At 38.8% G+C, this 13,705-nt stretch overlaps 1 protein-coding gene across 3 annotated transcripts in view; it reads right to left on the bottom strand.

Annotated features, from left to right (window-relative positions):
• The window catches only part of HIF1A (hypoxia inducible factor 1 subunit alpha), a 53,011-nt gene extending 39,877 nt beyond the window's left edge, over positions 1-13,134 (bottom strand). Inside the window, exon 1 of one of the 3 annotated variants that reach the window (XM_003267779.3) lies at positions 12,644-13,134. In XM_003267779.3, the coding sequence (XP_003267827.1) occupies positions 12,644-12,678 (35 nt within the window). In that variant the 5' untranslated portion in view covers positions 12,679-13,134. Of the gene's footprint in view, positions 1-10,532; positions 10,652-12,643 lie in introns of those variants that run through there. The other 2 variants (XM_012504390.1, XM_003267781.4) reach the window with 2 other exon arrangements.
• Between the last annotated feature and the right edge of the window lie 571 nt (positions 13,135-13,705).

The following is a 13,705-nucleotide window of genomic DNA, read 5'->3' as shown; positions in this document are numbered from 1 at the left end:
AAACGTTAGACCTAAAACCATAAAAACCCTAGAAGAAAACCTAGGCAATACCATTCAGGACATAGGCATGGGCAAGGACTTCATGTCTAAACACCAAAAGCAATGGCAACAAAAGCCAAAATTGACAAATGGGATCTAATTAAACTAAAGAGCTTCTGCACAGCAAAAGAAACTACCATAAGAGTGAACAGACAACCTACAGAATGGGAGAAAATTTTTGCAATCTACTCATCTGACAAAGGGCTAATATCCAGAATCTACAATGAACTCAAACAAATTTACAAGAAAAAAACAACCCCATCAAAAAGTGGGCGAAGGACATGAACAGACACTTCTCAAAAGAAGACATTTATGCAGCCAAAAAACACAGGAAAAAGTGCTCATCATCACTGGCCATCAGAGAAATGCAAATCAAAACCACAGTGAGATACCATCTCACACAAGTTAGAATGGCGATCATTAAAAAGTCAGGAAACAACAGGTGCTGGAGAGGATGTGGAGAAATAGGAACACTTTTACACTGTTGATGGGACTGTAAAGTAGTTCAACCATTGTGGAAGTCAGTGTGGTGATTCCTCAGGGATCTAGAACTAGAAATACCATTTGACCCAGCCATCCCATTACTGGGTATATACCCAAAGGATTATAAATCATGCTGCTATAAAGACACATGCACACGTATGTTTATTGCGGCACTATTCACAATAGCAAAGAGCTGGAACCAACCCAAATGTCCAACAATGATGGACTGGATTAAGAAAATGTGGCACATACACACCATGGAATACTATGCAGCCATGAAAAAGGATGAGTTCATGTCCTTTGTAGGGACATGGATGAAGCTGGAAACCATCATTCTCAGCAAACTGTCACAAGGACAAAAAACCAAACACCGCATGTTCTCACTCATAGGTGGGAATTGAACAATGAGAACACATGGACACAGGAAGGGGAACATCACACACCGGGGACTGTTGTGGGGTGGGGGCAGAGGGGTGGGATAGCATTAGGAGATATACCTAATTTAAATGACGAGTTAATGGGTGCAGCACACCAACATGGCACATGTATACATATGTAACTAACCTGCACGTTGTGCACATGTACCCTAAAACTTAAAGTATAATTAAAAAAAAAAAAAAACACAGAATGCTGAGCCTTGCTTCCAGAGTTTCTGATTTACGAAGTCTGAATGGTGCCTGAGAATGTGCATTTCTAACAAGTTAGTAGGTGTTACCAATGATGATAATCTGGGGACCACTCTGAGTCCCTCTGCTCTAAGAAAATACTTACATGTTCTTCAAAAATGCCCAAAGAAGTAAAAGAACAACGCTCAAAACTAGTTTGTTACATACTTTTCTCTTTAAAAAACCTACCCAAATGCTTTACAAATACAGGAAATATATCCACCTCCTAAGACATTAATACTACCACATACTTAGAACTTAGTAATTATAAAATACACTAACTATACTGACTAGACTATTCAATGGTTGACCTGTGGTATATATCCACAATCATCGATAGAACTTTTTTTCCTCCAAATATAGAAGGTCAAATCCCAACCCTGGAAATTCAAATTAAAGGCTTGGCACGTCTGTTTAAAAAATAGTATCAACATAATCCTGATGAGCGCTCTTAGCTGTTTAAAGTCTATGTTTCATCTCTGAGTGCTTGTAAAATTTACAAATCCTGGAGTTCCATCCCAAAATTACCAAATCAGAATCTCTGGGGAATGAGTCCCTGGGAATCCATAGAGCAACTAGACACTCAGGTGATTAAACCACAGAAGTTTGAGAAACATTAGCAGGTCTTAAAGCAAAAGCTTAACAGGTAGGCCAGCAAATTTTGAAAAACGAGAAGAATTTATTTTTAGCTATAACTGAATACACATCCTATAACATACCATGTTTGTCAGGCAAAACACTGAATATAGTGGGTTTCACAATACTATGTAATGTGAGGTACAATTGCTAAGAATAAGAAGCTAGCAGTAAAACTCGATAAGCCAGCAAGAATAAGTGTGCGTTTAGTAAAACTTTGCCTTAAACATGTAAGTGCATGAGTAGAGTTCAAAGATGGCCTAATGAAGAATATGGCAACTGAATTTTTTTCCAGTTCTCTGAAACAATTTTTTAAAAGTCAGCTTTTAATACCTTCATGAATGCCACAAACATTCAAGAGTTAAGAATCACTGTTCATGGTTAAGAGCTGTGTATCACTGACTTTCCCCAAATTACCTACTCTATCACTCTTCTCTCTTTGCACTGCATCCTTCTCAGCTTGTAAATCCTTTTCTTTCTGTTTCCCTTATTTATATGCTCTTAGATGGTAACAGATCTAAGACTAGAACCTAAGAAGGTTAGTGACCCTAAACTTTGTGTGTATGTAGAAGAATGTGTCCTTGAAATAATTATTTGCTTAAATATAATAGAATATGCATAAATAATAAAGTAGTTACATAACAGGAAAAAACACATGTATTGAAATAAGGGTATACAATAGAAAGCATACCCTGAAGACTCCTTCTATTAAATATTTAGCTCTAAACCTTGACCATGATGAAGATTCTGGAAATGACAAAGGAGCAGCTCTCCTAAAGCAAGAGTCTCTGTTTTCCAACTATACTAATCCATCCTATCCAATATTACCAAATAAATTTTCCCAAGTGACCTTCTGATCCTGTTTCTTTGTCTTTAAAAAGGGTTAGGTAACACTATTAGTGTGTGGCAGATCTCAGATTCCACCTGAGAATCTCTACCCTTTTCCCCATTTTAATATGAAGCCCCATTTTTAATATGACCTATGCCTTTCCACAAATCAGATGCTCAATATATAATTTTTAAATTCAAAGATTCAAGAAATTTGGGACTATTTTTTAAGAACAGAAGGAAGAAACATGATAGCTACCCTCAGATATTTGAAAAGGATATCACACAAAAGGTGGATTTGGTAACTTATACAACTCCAGAGAGTAATAAATAGGAATTACAACATGGCAGTGCTTTGTTTAATAGAGTTAAAGCAGTGTTGAAGTTACATTCTATAAGAATTTTTAAAATCGTGTTTTCATTTTGGTGGCATTGTAAAAAAAAGAAAAGGCATATTCTACATTATCTAAATGATCTCTCCATAGTTCTGTATACTTGCTTCAAGCCTTCTGTGTTTGAGGCTGCATTTGTTTATAATCAAACTGTTACCAAATGACCACTAAAAGGAACAAGGTTACATTTTTTAATGCAGTATATATACTCAGACTGAGGTCACTGGGTACATCTCAAAAATTCAGAGGATTATTTTGCTCCAAAAGAGATCTGAACATTAATCCTGTGTTAAGAAACACAGGAATAGAAAAGAAAATGAGTAGATTGTCTTGTGAGAATGTTTTGTGTATGTATGTCTGTGAAAATTCTAAAAGCAGACTGGCCAATGCTCCTGTGGTGGTTGATATTAAATAACAAAACTTAAACCCAAAAGTCTGTACTTCGCAAGAACCTCAAACTTCAAAGTGCAATGAACTAAAAATTTAAAAATGGAATATGCTATGAATGAATGAATTAACATCAAAAATGGAATGTTCAACTGTGGCCTGAGCCATCAACGATTCAATGCTGTACTCAATAAATTAGCTGCACAAATACCTGTTGAATAAATGAATGCACAATAATCTGTTATAGATCATAGTATAATAGTTAGGTGCCTGAGTCATGGTTAAGGGTTGAAGAAATTTTTTGAACCATTGAAATAAGTCAACTTAAATTATTCAAGAAAATATCCCTTCATCCATTCACAGTGAAGGCTTTGACTACTGGTTTGACACTATAACCATTTAAATATTTTAACTATGTTAGCTACAAAAGCAGGCAATATCCAACTTTCCTCTGCTAACAAGTTAAAAGACATTTAATGAGATTCTGGACACGAAGAACATGGAAATGTAGGCTTTCTTAATTTCCCTCTCCTTTAACATCCCAAATAAATAGCTTTGAGAGCATTTTTCTTCCTTTAGTATTACCACTATGGAAAATTATTTTAGAATAACATGTCCCTACATAAACCAGTATTTAGTCTGCAAAGGCCAGATGTTCATGGAAAAAAAACAAAGTAAAGGAAAAGCATCAGTAACTATTCTGCCACTATTATTTACTCACTGGTGGTGAATAGCCTTCGTCAGATTATCACGAAGAAGGCTTGAGCGATTCCAAACAATGTTGAAAACAACTTAACAAATATTATAATATTATGAATATAGGGATAGTTTCTACTTAATTAAGCCCTTACTTTGTGCCAAGAGCTGTTCGGAGTGTTTCGTATGAGTTGATGTATCATTTCATTCTCATAACAATCCTATAAGGCAATTATTCTTATCATCCCAATAAAGCAACTTGTGTAAGATCACACAGTAGAGCTAAAAGATCTAGAAAAATGTGTGATCTTAACACATATTTAGTAGAGGAAAGGATCATCTTTTTCTTGAGATGAAAACCCTAACCCATAGAAGAAATACTCAACTTCCCAAAAGTCATGACAAGAACAGTTGCAGAATGACTACGCTTGGTATAAAACTATAGAATATGAATTCAAATGACTTGCAACAAAAAACTCATGGCCCATTGATTACAATGGTAGCACTGATCAAGAGTTCTGTGTATAATAAGATAATATTCTACAAGAAGACAATCAAATATGCTACAATAAGACCTATTTGACTCATAATCAGGGACCTCCATTCACATGGCCAAGCAGGGCAAACCAGCATTCTTCTAGGAAACTGGTACATAGACACTAGAAGAGAAAGGGAGTTTTTTTTTACAATTTTTTTTTAATCTTACAAACTGTATGGATGCAGGTATGGGGATGCTAGCCGTCCTCTTCCACACCATACAGACTGCCTGTCAGTGGCAGAATAAGGCCAGCATGCAAATAGAGCAAAGGTATACAAGCCAAGTAATATCAAGACAAAAGTCAGGGATTATTACACTCTGAGATCATTTGAGACTCTAGATTTGTCTCTTAAACCAAAACTAGATTGTGTTAGCCAATGACTACCTTTTCCCCTCTTAAACTAGATTGAGTTGTATTTTGCTACTTGCAATAAAAAGAATCCTAATATACTTATCAAATTGCCAGTGTTTCAAATTTAAAACTTTAATGATGATAAAGTTCAAGAAAATGACACTCTAAAATACAATTAGGTCAAACTTTCTAGAAGATAAACAGGCAATTATATTGAAAGCTTTAAAATGGATACTTTTTGACCCTGTAATTCTACTTCTTCGAATTTATTATTAAGAAAGAACCATGGGGCCAGGCATGGTGGCTCATGCCTGTAATCCCAGCACTTTTCTCATTTTTTTGAGAATAGGTTTGATAAAAAGGCAATAATGGTAAAATAGACTATATCTGAAATCTAGAGAGTATTAAGAGCCATATATTATGTTAAGTACCCAACATTAATATTATCTAATTTAACCATCACCACAATCCTACAAAATTCTGATACACTTCCTCACTATTTGGACGGGAAAAAATGTAGATGTAAATTTTTTAAAAGCAGGTTAAAAACAGTACTCATTCCCTAATCCTACAGTTATTAACATACATATGTAACAGAGAATTGAGAAATAGCAGACAATGGTCTCTACATAGTGAAAAAGCAGGTGATTTTTATTTCTTTGTGCACCTGTGTAGTTTTTAAATTTTTTCCTCCCAAATTTTTAAATTTCATTAAACATTAAAATAGTTTAGCCAAATCAAATGATCGTAAACATGCTCAGGGAACTCCTATTTAAATGGTATTCTATTATAAAGCAAAGAGAATAATCAATGCTCTTCTATTATAAAGCGAAGAAAATAATCAAGCCCGAACCTTACTATAAAGTAATAGAATTTAAATATCTATATCAAAAAAAGTCAGAGGAGATTCTATAACTTTCTTCTTACCAATCAATGAATCTCAGAGAGACAGGGAACTAAAGAATTAAAACATTATTTTTAATTTTTTTTTTTTTTTGAGACAGCATCTCATACGGTCATCAGGCTGGAGTGCAGTGGTGCGATCTTGGCTCACTGCAACCTCTGCCTCCCAGGTTCAAGCGATTCTCCTGCCTCAGCCTCCCGAGTAGCTGGAATTACAGACATGCGCCACCACATCCCACTTTTTTTTTTTTTTTTTTTTTTTTTTTTGTATTTTTAGTAGAGACGGGGTTTCTCCAAGTTGGTCGGGCTTGTCTTGAACTCCCGACCTCAGGTGATTTGCCTGCCCCGGCCTCCCAAAGTGCTGGGATTACAGGCAGGAGCCACCGTGCCGGGCCGACAATATTTCTAAAGAAACCTTTTAAAAACCTGCATTCTCTTTGTTCATCCAATTATTCAATCATTGTCTCATTTGTTAATTCAAATACTTATTAAGAGCTCACTGTGTACACCACGTACCAGTATTCACACCACAGATTTCTTTTTTAATTTTTTTGAAACAGAGTCTTGCTCTGTCACCCAGGCTGGAGTGCAATGGGGCGATCTTGGCTCACTGCAACCTCTGCCTCCCGGGTTCAAGCAATTCTCCTGCCTCAGCCTCCTAAGTAGCTGGGATTACAGGCGCCCGCCACCACGCCTGGCTAATTTTTGGTATTTTTAGTAGAGATGGGGTTTCACCATGTTGGCCAGGCTGGTATCGAACTCCTGACCTCAGGTGATCCACCCGCCTCGGCATCCCAAAGTACTGGGATTACAAGCATGAGCCACTGCGCCCAGCCCACAAATTTCAAATTCAGTCTACTTGGGATTTGGTCCACTGAAACATATCCAGTTTTATAATGGAAAGGGGGAGGGTAGAAATCATTTTAAAGAAATTTGCTTAGCATCTGAATTTACAAGACTCTTAAGAACAGAAACATATCCCAACCCTCAAAGACTTCAACTTTCGCCTTTAAACCTTATGTTTATTTTTAACCATAGTATTTTTCAGCTGGAAAAACAAATCCTCCCAAACTACTTGGGAAAAAAAAAAGGGGGGGAAACACAGGGGACCTGTCCTTAATGAGTGAAAATTGCATTAAATACTAGACACTTTTAAATTAATTTGCCTAAATATATTGTGACTTTTCAAACAAGTGAAGAACTACATACAGTAAGCTATGTTCCATCACATTTTCCCATTTACAAGACAATAAATTTTCAAAATCATATGTTGAAATAATCTTTGTGGTTAAAACTGTAACCGGTTAAGGTGAAATTTTAAAATAAAGAAACACTCATAAATAACAGTTGAGATCACCAGAACAGCTAAAAGCTAACATCTTGGGAACAGTTTTTAATAAAAATACATTATTTCAATTATTGTTTTAAATCTTAGAGAACAAATTTCCTAATTAAATTGGGCTTTATCAACAATAGAACAGGTGTACACTATTTTACCCAAAAAGTGTTTCTGTGAAAGAGTACTGGCAGAGCAAATCTAAGTCACTAGAAAAATTGAATTCTCATTTTAGAGGTACTTAATCTCCTTTCTGTTAAAGCTTCCACTGGCAAACTGTAGTTAGCTTTCAGCTGGCTAATTATCCACAAACAAGCCCTTAAAAACAATCACTTCAACATATTAGATGGCTACCACTTCACCATATTAGATGGCTGAGAGAGAGAGAAAGAGAAAGAAGAGAAGAGAAGGAAGGAAAGAAAGAAAGAAAGAAAACAAGTGTTTAGAAGGATGTGGAGAAATAGGAACCCTTGTGCACTGTTGGTGGGAATGTAAACGGGTGCAACTGCTATAGAAAACAATATGGTGGTTCCTTGAAAATTAAAAAGGGTTACCATACGATCCAGCATCCCTCTTCTGGATATGTGTTCAAAAAAAGTGAAAGCTTTAAACAGAGATTTGCAGACTCATGTTCATAGCAGCACAGTAACCAAGATGTGGAAGCAACCCAAGTGTCCATTGCTTGATGAATGGAGAAACAAAATATGGTACATATAATGGAATATTGCTCAGACTCAAAAAGGAAGGAAATTCTGACATATGCTACAACATGGATGAACCTTGAGGACATTACACTAAGTGAAATAAGCCCATCACAAAAATATTAAAACCCTATAATTCTATTTATGAGGCATCTAGAGTAGTTAAATTTGCAGAAACAGAAAGTAAAATGGTGGTTGCCAGAGGCTGAGGAGAGAGGGAAATTGGGAGTTGTTTAATGGGTATGATTTCAGCTTTGTAAGATGAAAAAGTTCTGGAAGTTAGTTGCACAATGTGAATATACTTAACACTACTGAACGGTACTTAGGAATGGTTAAGATGGTAAATTTTATGTTAATGCTTTTGAACTACAATTTTAAAAAACAAAAGCTATAGAAAAAAGCCATGAGGTAATCACAATTTTTGGTTTTACGAAACAAAAATTTTTAATTTTGTTTTAAAAATTCAGGTTTTAGATGCTAGATTTCTCTAAAGGGATCATGTCTGGCCAATAGATAAGGGTTTATAAATTTCTACTGCAGAAAACATGAACATTAATACTCAATGCATATATCAAACAGTTAATTCTTGATGTGTCAAGAGACCAAGAGATATAATTATTTTTAAAATTCCAAAGCCTATAGTTAATTTAAACATTCTGACCATATTTTTACCAAAAATACTGAGCAACAAGAAGCTTGGCTTGTCTTAGTTTCAAATTCTCTTTCTAACCTTCCAGAGTTAAGCAGAAAACACATACACACACTGGGTAAAATCCACCCACTGGGTAACTAGTCACAAAGTTTAAAAAATCAATTTCTTAATCGGAAACTCATCCAACATCACATTTAAATTTAGATTATTTTTCTCCTGGTTAAGAAACAGACTTATGTTAATCTTAGATAAAGGGATACAGTATTTTAAGTATCTAAATTAAAAAATTATATATTAAGAGAAGGCATCTATGAACACACAATTTAACCCAAATCTTTAACATCCATGCAAATCAATTTTTAATTTCATCACCAAACATAATAAACTATTTTGAGTTCTTCAGAAAAGAAAAAATCAGTCAAGAGACTAAATAATCCCCCTCAGCTTTCTATACACCACTCTTGACATACAAGAATAGAATGTAACCACAAAATCTAAACCCTGAGCCCAGACACCATTAGAGTCACAGACAATGGCGTTAAAAGTAAAGACAATGGAAGTTAACAGGTAGAAAAGCTGACATTCTCCAAACTGCACAAGGTGCTCTGCAGTAGACCGTAGGAATGAACTCCAATACTTTCTCAGCCTAAAATAACTTGATAGTTCAGTAAATACACACGTGTGGAAGAGTGCATAGACTTCATACAAATTGAGCCACAAAACAGACCAGTAAGACAAGCTTGAAGTCTTGCCTTCAGATGGAACCCAATGGTCTTAACTCTGGAGAAACTCATAAGCAAAGGACAGTTTTTCTACCATGTAGCTGCTTTACTGAGAATATTTTATCAACTCATTATCTTTCAAAAAGATTAATTTTTATAAAATTGTCTAAACTTTGGCATCAAGACAAAAAATGTCTTAAGTTACTGCCAGTACTAAGACTGCAGTGTCTTGCACATATCTTGCTTAAACGAACAGTAAGACTAGAATACTGTGTATGTTTGACTCTAGAGTCCAGAGTAAACTCAAAGTATTCTATTTGGGGAGAAAACACAGGGGTAAGGAATTGTGAAGGAGGAGGCCTCTACTAGAGTAGAGAATAGATCAGATGCTCAAGAAAAATAACTGATACTAGGTGCCAGTATAACCCAAGGATGTACTCTTTTGCCCATTTTAACAGGAAAAAAAAAACCCTTTTCAAGCTCTGGATCCAATGTTAGTCTTTTCACTTTCAGGAGATAGAAAAGATGCATGAAGACACAGAAAAGAAACTAAAGGAAATAGCTGGAAGGACTAGCAAAAAAGAATTTTAAGAGCTGTGGAAGTTTAAACAAGAATTTTAACAGGTAACATCTATTTTCAAGTACACAGTGTCACCAAGACTCCTGGCAATGGGCTAAGTGCTTCACAAGCATTATCTCATTTAACCTTTACAATACTGCTCAGATGGCTGCTATTCTTATCATCATTTCAAAAGGAGGAAAGAAGCTCAGAGGCATTCAGTAACTTGCTCAAGCTCACAAGTGAAGGGCTGGGACCCTTAACTCAGAGGTATCTGCCTCTAGATCCTATGCTCTTAACCACCATATGCTGCTTCCTCAAACAAAGGGACAATCAAAATAGAATTATAAGGAGAAAAGTTTGCTAACAAATGAGAGAGCTTCTTGACTTTTAATGCCAAAGTTAATGAAGGAAATTAAGGAATCTCTATTCTCAGAAATTTTACTTTAATGATTCAGTAATTATTTGTTTTGGAAAACTCTGAAGGAGTCTGGCCTGAAGGCTGAAACAGAATCATTACTCTCTTGACATTCCCTTAAAAATCTAAAAATCAAAATGCACGTGCTATTAAGTAAGTTCAGCCCCTATAACTATGAACCAACATGAAATGTCCTATGTTAAATCTACAATATCATAACCATACCCATTTTCTATTCTGATTTCTTCCAATTCTTCAGGTTTTGAGTTTCCTAGACCTTCTTTTAAAAAGACAAATTTGTTTCCCAAACTCCGACATTGGGAGCTCATTTAAAATGAAAAAAAAAAAATTGCATGAAGAAAATCTCCATCCCTCAACCTCTCAGTTATCTTTCAAAAAACTGTAAATTAGTTAGAAAAGGTCATCTATTATAAACAGCATCTAAAAGTGCTGAGTAACCACCACTTATTAAGTGTTTAAGTTTTCAGTTATATCAAGAACTTCTATACTAAGAAATATGAATCCGTCCAATCCAAGGTTGCCAAGTTTTCAAATGAGAAAATTTTGAAAGTAACAGATGGGCTGAGGAAAATCTAAGAGCTCATTTAGAATTGGGGCTGATGAACAGTAGCTAATTTATTAATTCATTCATTTCAAAACTGCTTCTGATATTCTGAACGGATGAATGGCAAAGAAATGAGTTCAATACTGTATATAAAAAAGTGATTGGTGCATAATTTAATGCATTGCATTAAGTATGATTCAATATATAATAAGGATAGAAAACTGGCACTACACAGAGGTAATCTGCCTTAGGTTTACAATATAGCAGCTTTATCATTTCATCAAAAGCACTGTAATCACCTGCGCAAAATAAACTGCAATTAATTCCTGGTAACTCTTGGAATTAATCTAGACCTGTTTGCTCACTTTTTGAATTTTATAAGTGCCTTCTCTGGTGTATACAAACTAAGAATTTAATATTCTATTGAAGAAGGACCAGGAGAAGGGACCTACAAAACAGCAATATAAACAAGTTTATCTTCTGCTGATACTGATTAGTGAAATTAATCTCTCTGCCAGAAGAGTGGAAGGATTTAACAGCAAAGCCAGTCTACTAACCAAAACTCTTACTCTAAATCTTCAATTCTTTAAATGATTTCCTTAAAAGTTAAAATGCCAAAGTGGGCAAAATTGTGTGTGTGTTGGGGGATGGGGGAGTCCGCTCTTAATACCACTGGACCAACTCACAATTCTCAATCTCTAATGTACCCCTTAGACTCAAACTTCAAGGTGATTTATAAAACGGCATTAAGTTCTAACCGAGTGATTACTTACTTTGGATATATGTTGAAGGTTTTTCTTTAATATACTTCAATTTCAGGAAAATGAGACAGAAAATTTTTGCAACATTTTAGTGCCGCATTTCATTCACTCATCATATACTTTTTTCAGTATCATTAAAACTGTCTGCCTACATTTAACCAGCCCCTATATTTTCATTATTTGAAGAATGAATGAGGCATATATTCATTTATAATATCTGCGTTCTCGTGACAGGTGATATGAACTCAAGTATCCAATTCTGAAGTTCTCTTTAAAATGCTGCCATTTCCCTAAATTCCCATTACTCTGACTCTCAGTCTAGGCAAGTTTTTCAAGGCGATTAAAACGAAACAAAACCTGCACGTGCAGACTAAAAAGTTCTCATCTTAAGGCCATCGCGGCAAATCCCTAATGCACAAAGGCAAAGACACCCGCGACGGCTGGACAACTACAGGACAAGATCGCATCCGACCACGCGAGTCCCTCAGTCGGGAATTCAGGGCCCCAAGTCCACAGGGAAACCAGGACCAGCGTGCAAGGTCCGCCCCAGGGCCGAGTTTTCAATGGAACCGGAGAGGATGGGGGCGGGAAGGAGCGGAAGCTCCGGGTGCAAACCGCGGCTATCGAGCTGCAGCTCATTTCTCTTCCCGGGGTTTTCAGGCTGGGTAAAGTCCCCTCCGGATGCGGCCACAGAGCAGGATGGGTTTTTGAGACGGGTAGGTGGGCGGCGCGAGGCCCCCACGGCCGGCGGGGAGGGCAAGCAGGGCTCAGACCCCGGCCCCTGAAAGCACTTTCGAGGCGTCTCCCACCCCCCACGACAAGATGGCGACGTGGACAGCGGGGGAGCCCGGCCGGCGAGGTTGGGGGAAGAGAGGGGAGGGGAGCAGCAGCAGAAACAAAAAGGCTGCCTCCCCAACCCCATTAACGCCGAGGCCGGCCCGGGAGCCCAGGGCGGGCAGGCGGGCGGGGTCGCCGGGGGAGAAGGCGGCCGGCCGAGGGAATGGGCTTACTTTTTCTTGTCGTTCGCGCCGCCGGCGCCCTCCATGGTGAATAGGTCCCCGCGATGCCTTCACGGCGGGCGGCCCCCAGGATCGCTCCGGCCTAAGCGCTGGCTCCCTCCACACGCGGAGAGAGAAGGAAAGGCAAGTCCAGAGGTGGGGGTGCGAGGCGGGAAACCCCTCGTGAGACCAGAAGCAGGAGAAGCGGGCGGCAATCGCCGGAGTCCGGGCCCGGCTCCGAGCCTCTCCTCAGGTGGCTTGTCAGGGCCCAGCCCGACGCGCTGGCCGAAGCGACGACGAGGGTGATCCTCTTGTCCCCTCAGACGAGGCAGCACTGTGCACTGAGGAGCCGAGGCAGCGTCAGGGGGCGGGCAAGGGCGGAGGCGCGCTCGGGCGCGCAGGGAGGGGAGAAGGGGCGGGAGCGCGCCCGCTCGCCTGCCCAGGCCGGCGCGCGCTCCCGCAGGCCCGCCTCACCTGAGGTGGAGGCGGGTTCCTCGAGAGCCAATGGCGAGCGACGCAGGCGGCAAGTCCCCACCCCAGCCCACGTCGTTCTCAACCAATCAGGAGGTGGTCAGCTGAGGCACAGCTGGGACGCGCCGCGGCGCTCACGTGCTCGTCTGTGTTTAGCGGCGTAGGAAAGAGAAAGGAGCTGGGGGTGCGGCTCAGCCCGGGTCTGGGGACTCTGCGCCTTCTCCTAAGGAAGGCGGTGCTCGGCTTTGGGAGGCGCTGCTGAGAAGGGATTTCGGTTGCCTGGTCCCAAACATGCATCATATTTTCCTACTCTTGGAGCAGTAATGTAATGCTCCCGCTCTTTCTCCTCGGCCTCACTGCTGGGCATGATTGCCGCCCAACTCTGCTGAGCTCTCTGTTCAAAAAAGCAGACTTCGCCTCGTGGCAGCAAGCCCTTCCTTTGGTCTCGTTGCTCAGATGTGTTACAACGGGGTCTTTCCTTGCCAGGTTACCTAACCATGGGTCAGTGTCACCCACCGCACTCTTTGCCACGGAACACAGGGGAACTCCCTTTGTCTACTAAGTTTTTCTGTGGCGGAGTTTAATTACTGAATAAATGCAATT

The sequence above is a fragment of the Nomascus leucogenys genome, chromosome 1a (genome assembly GCF_006542625.1).
Source record: "Nomascus leucogenys isolate Asia chromosome 1a, Asia_NLE_v1, whole genome shotgun sequence".
Classification (NCBI taxonomy): Eukaryota; Metazoa; Chordata; class Mammalia; order Primates; family Hylobatidae; genus Nomascus; species Nomascus leucogenys.
Note: the sequence above shows the minus strand (reverse complement) of the source record. Positions and strands in the feature narration are given on the sequence as shown.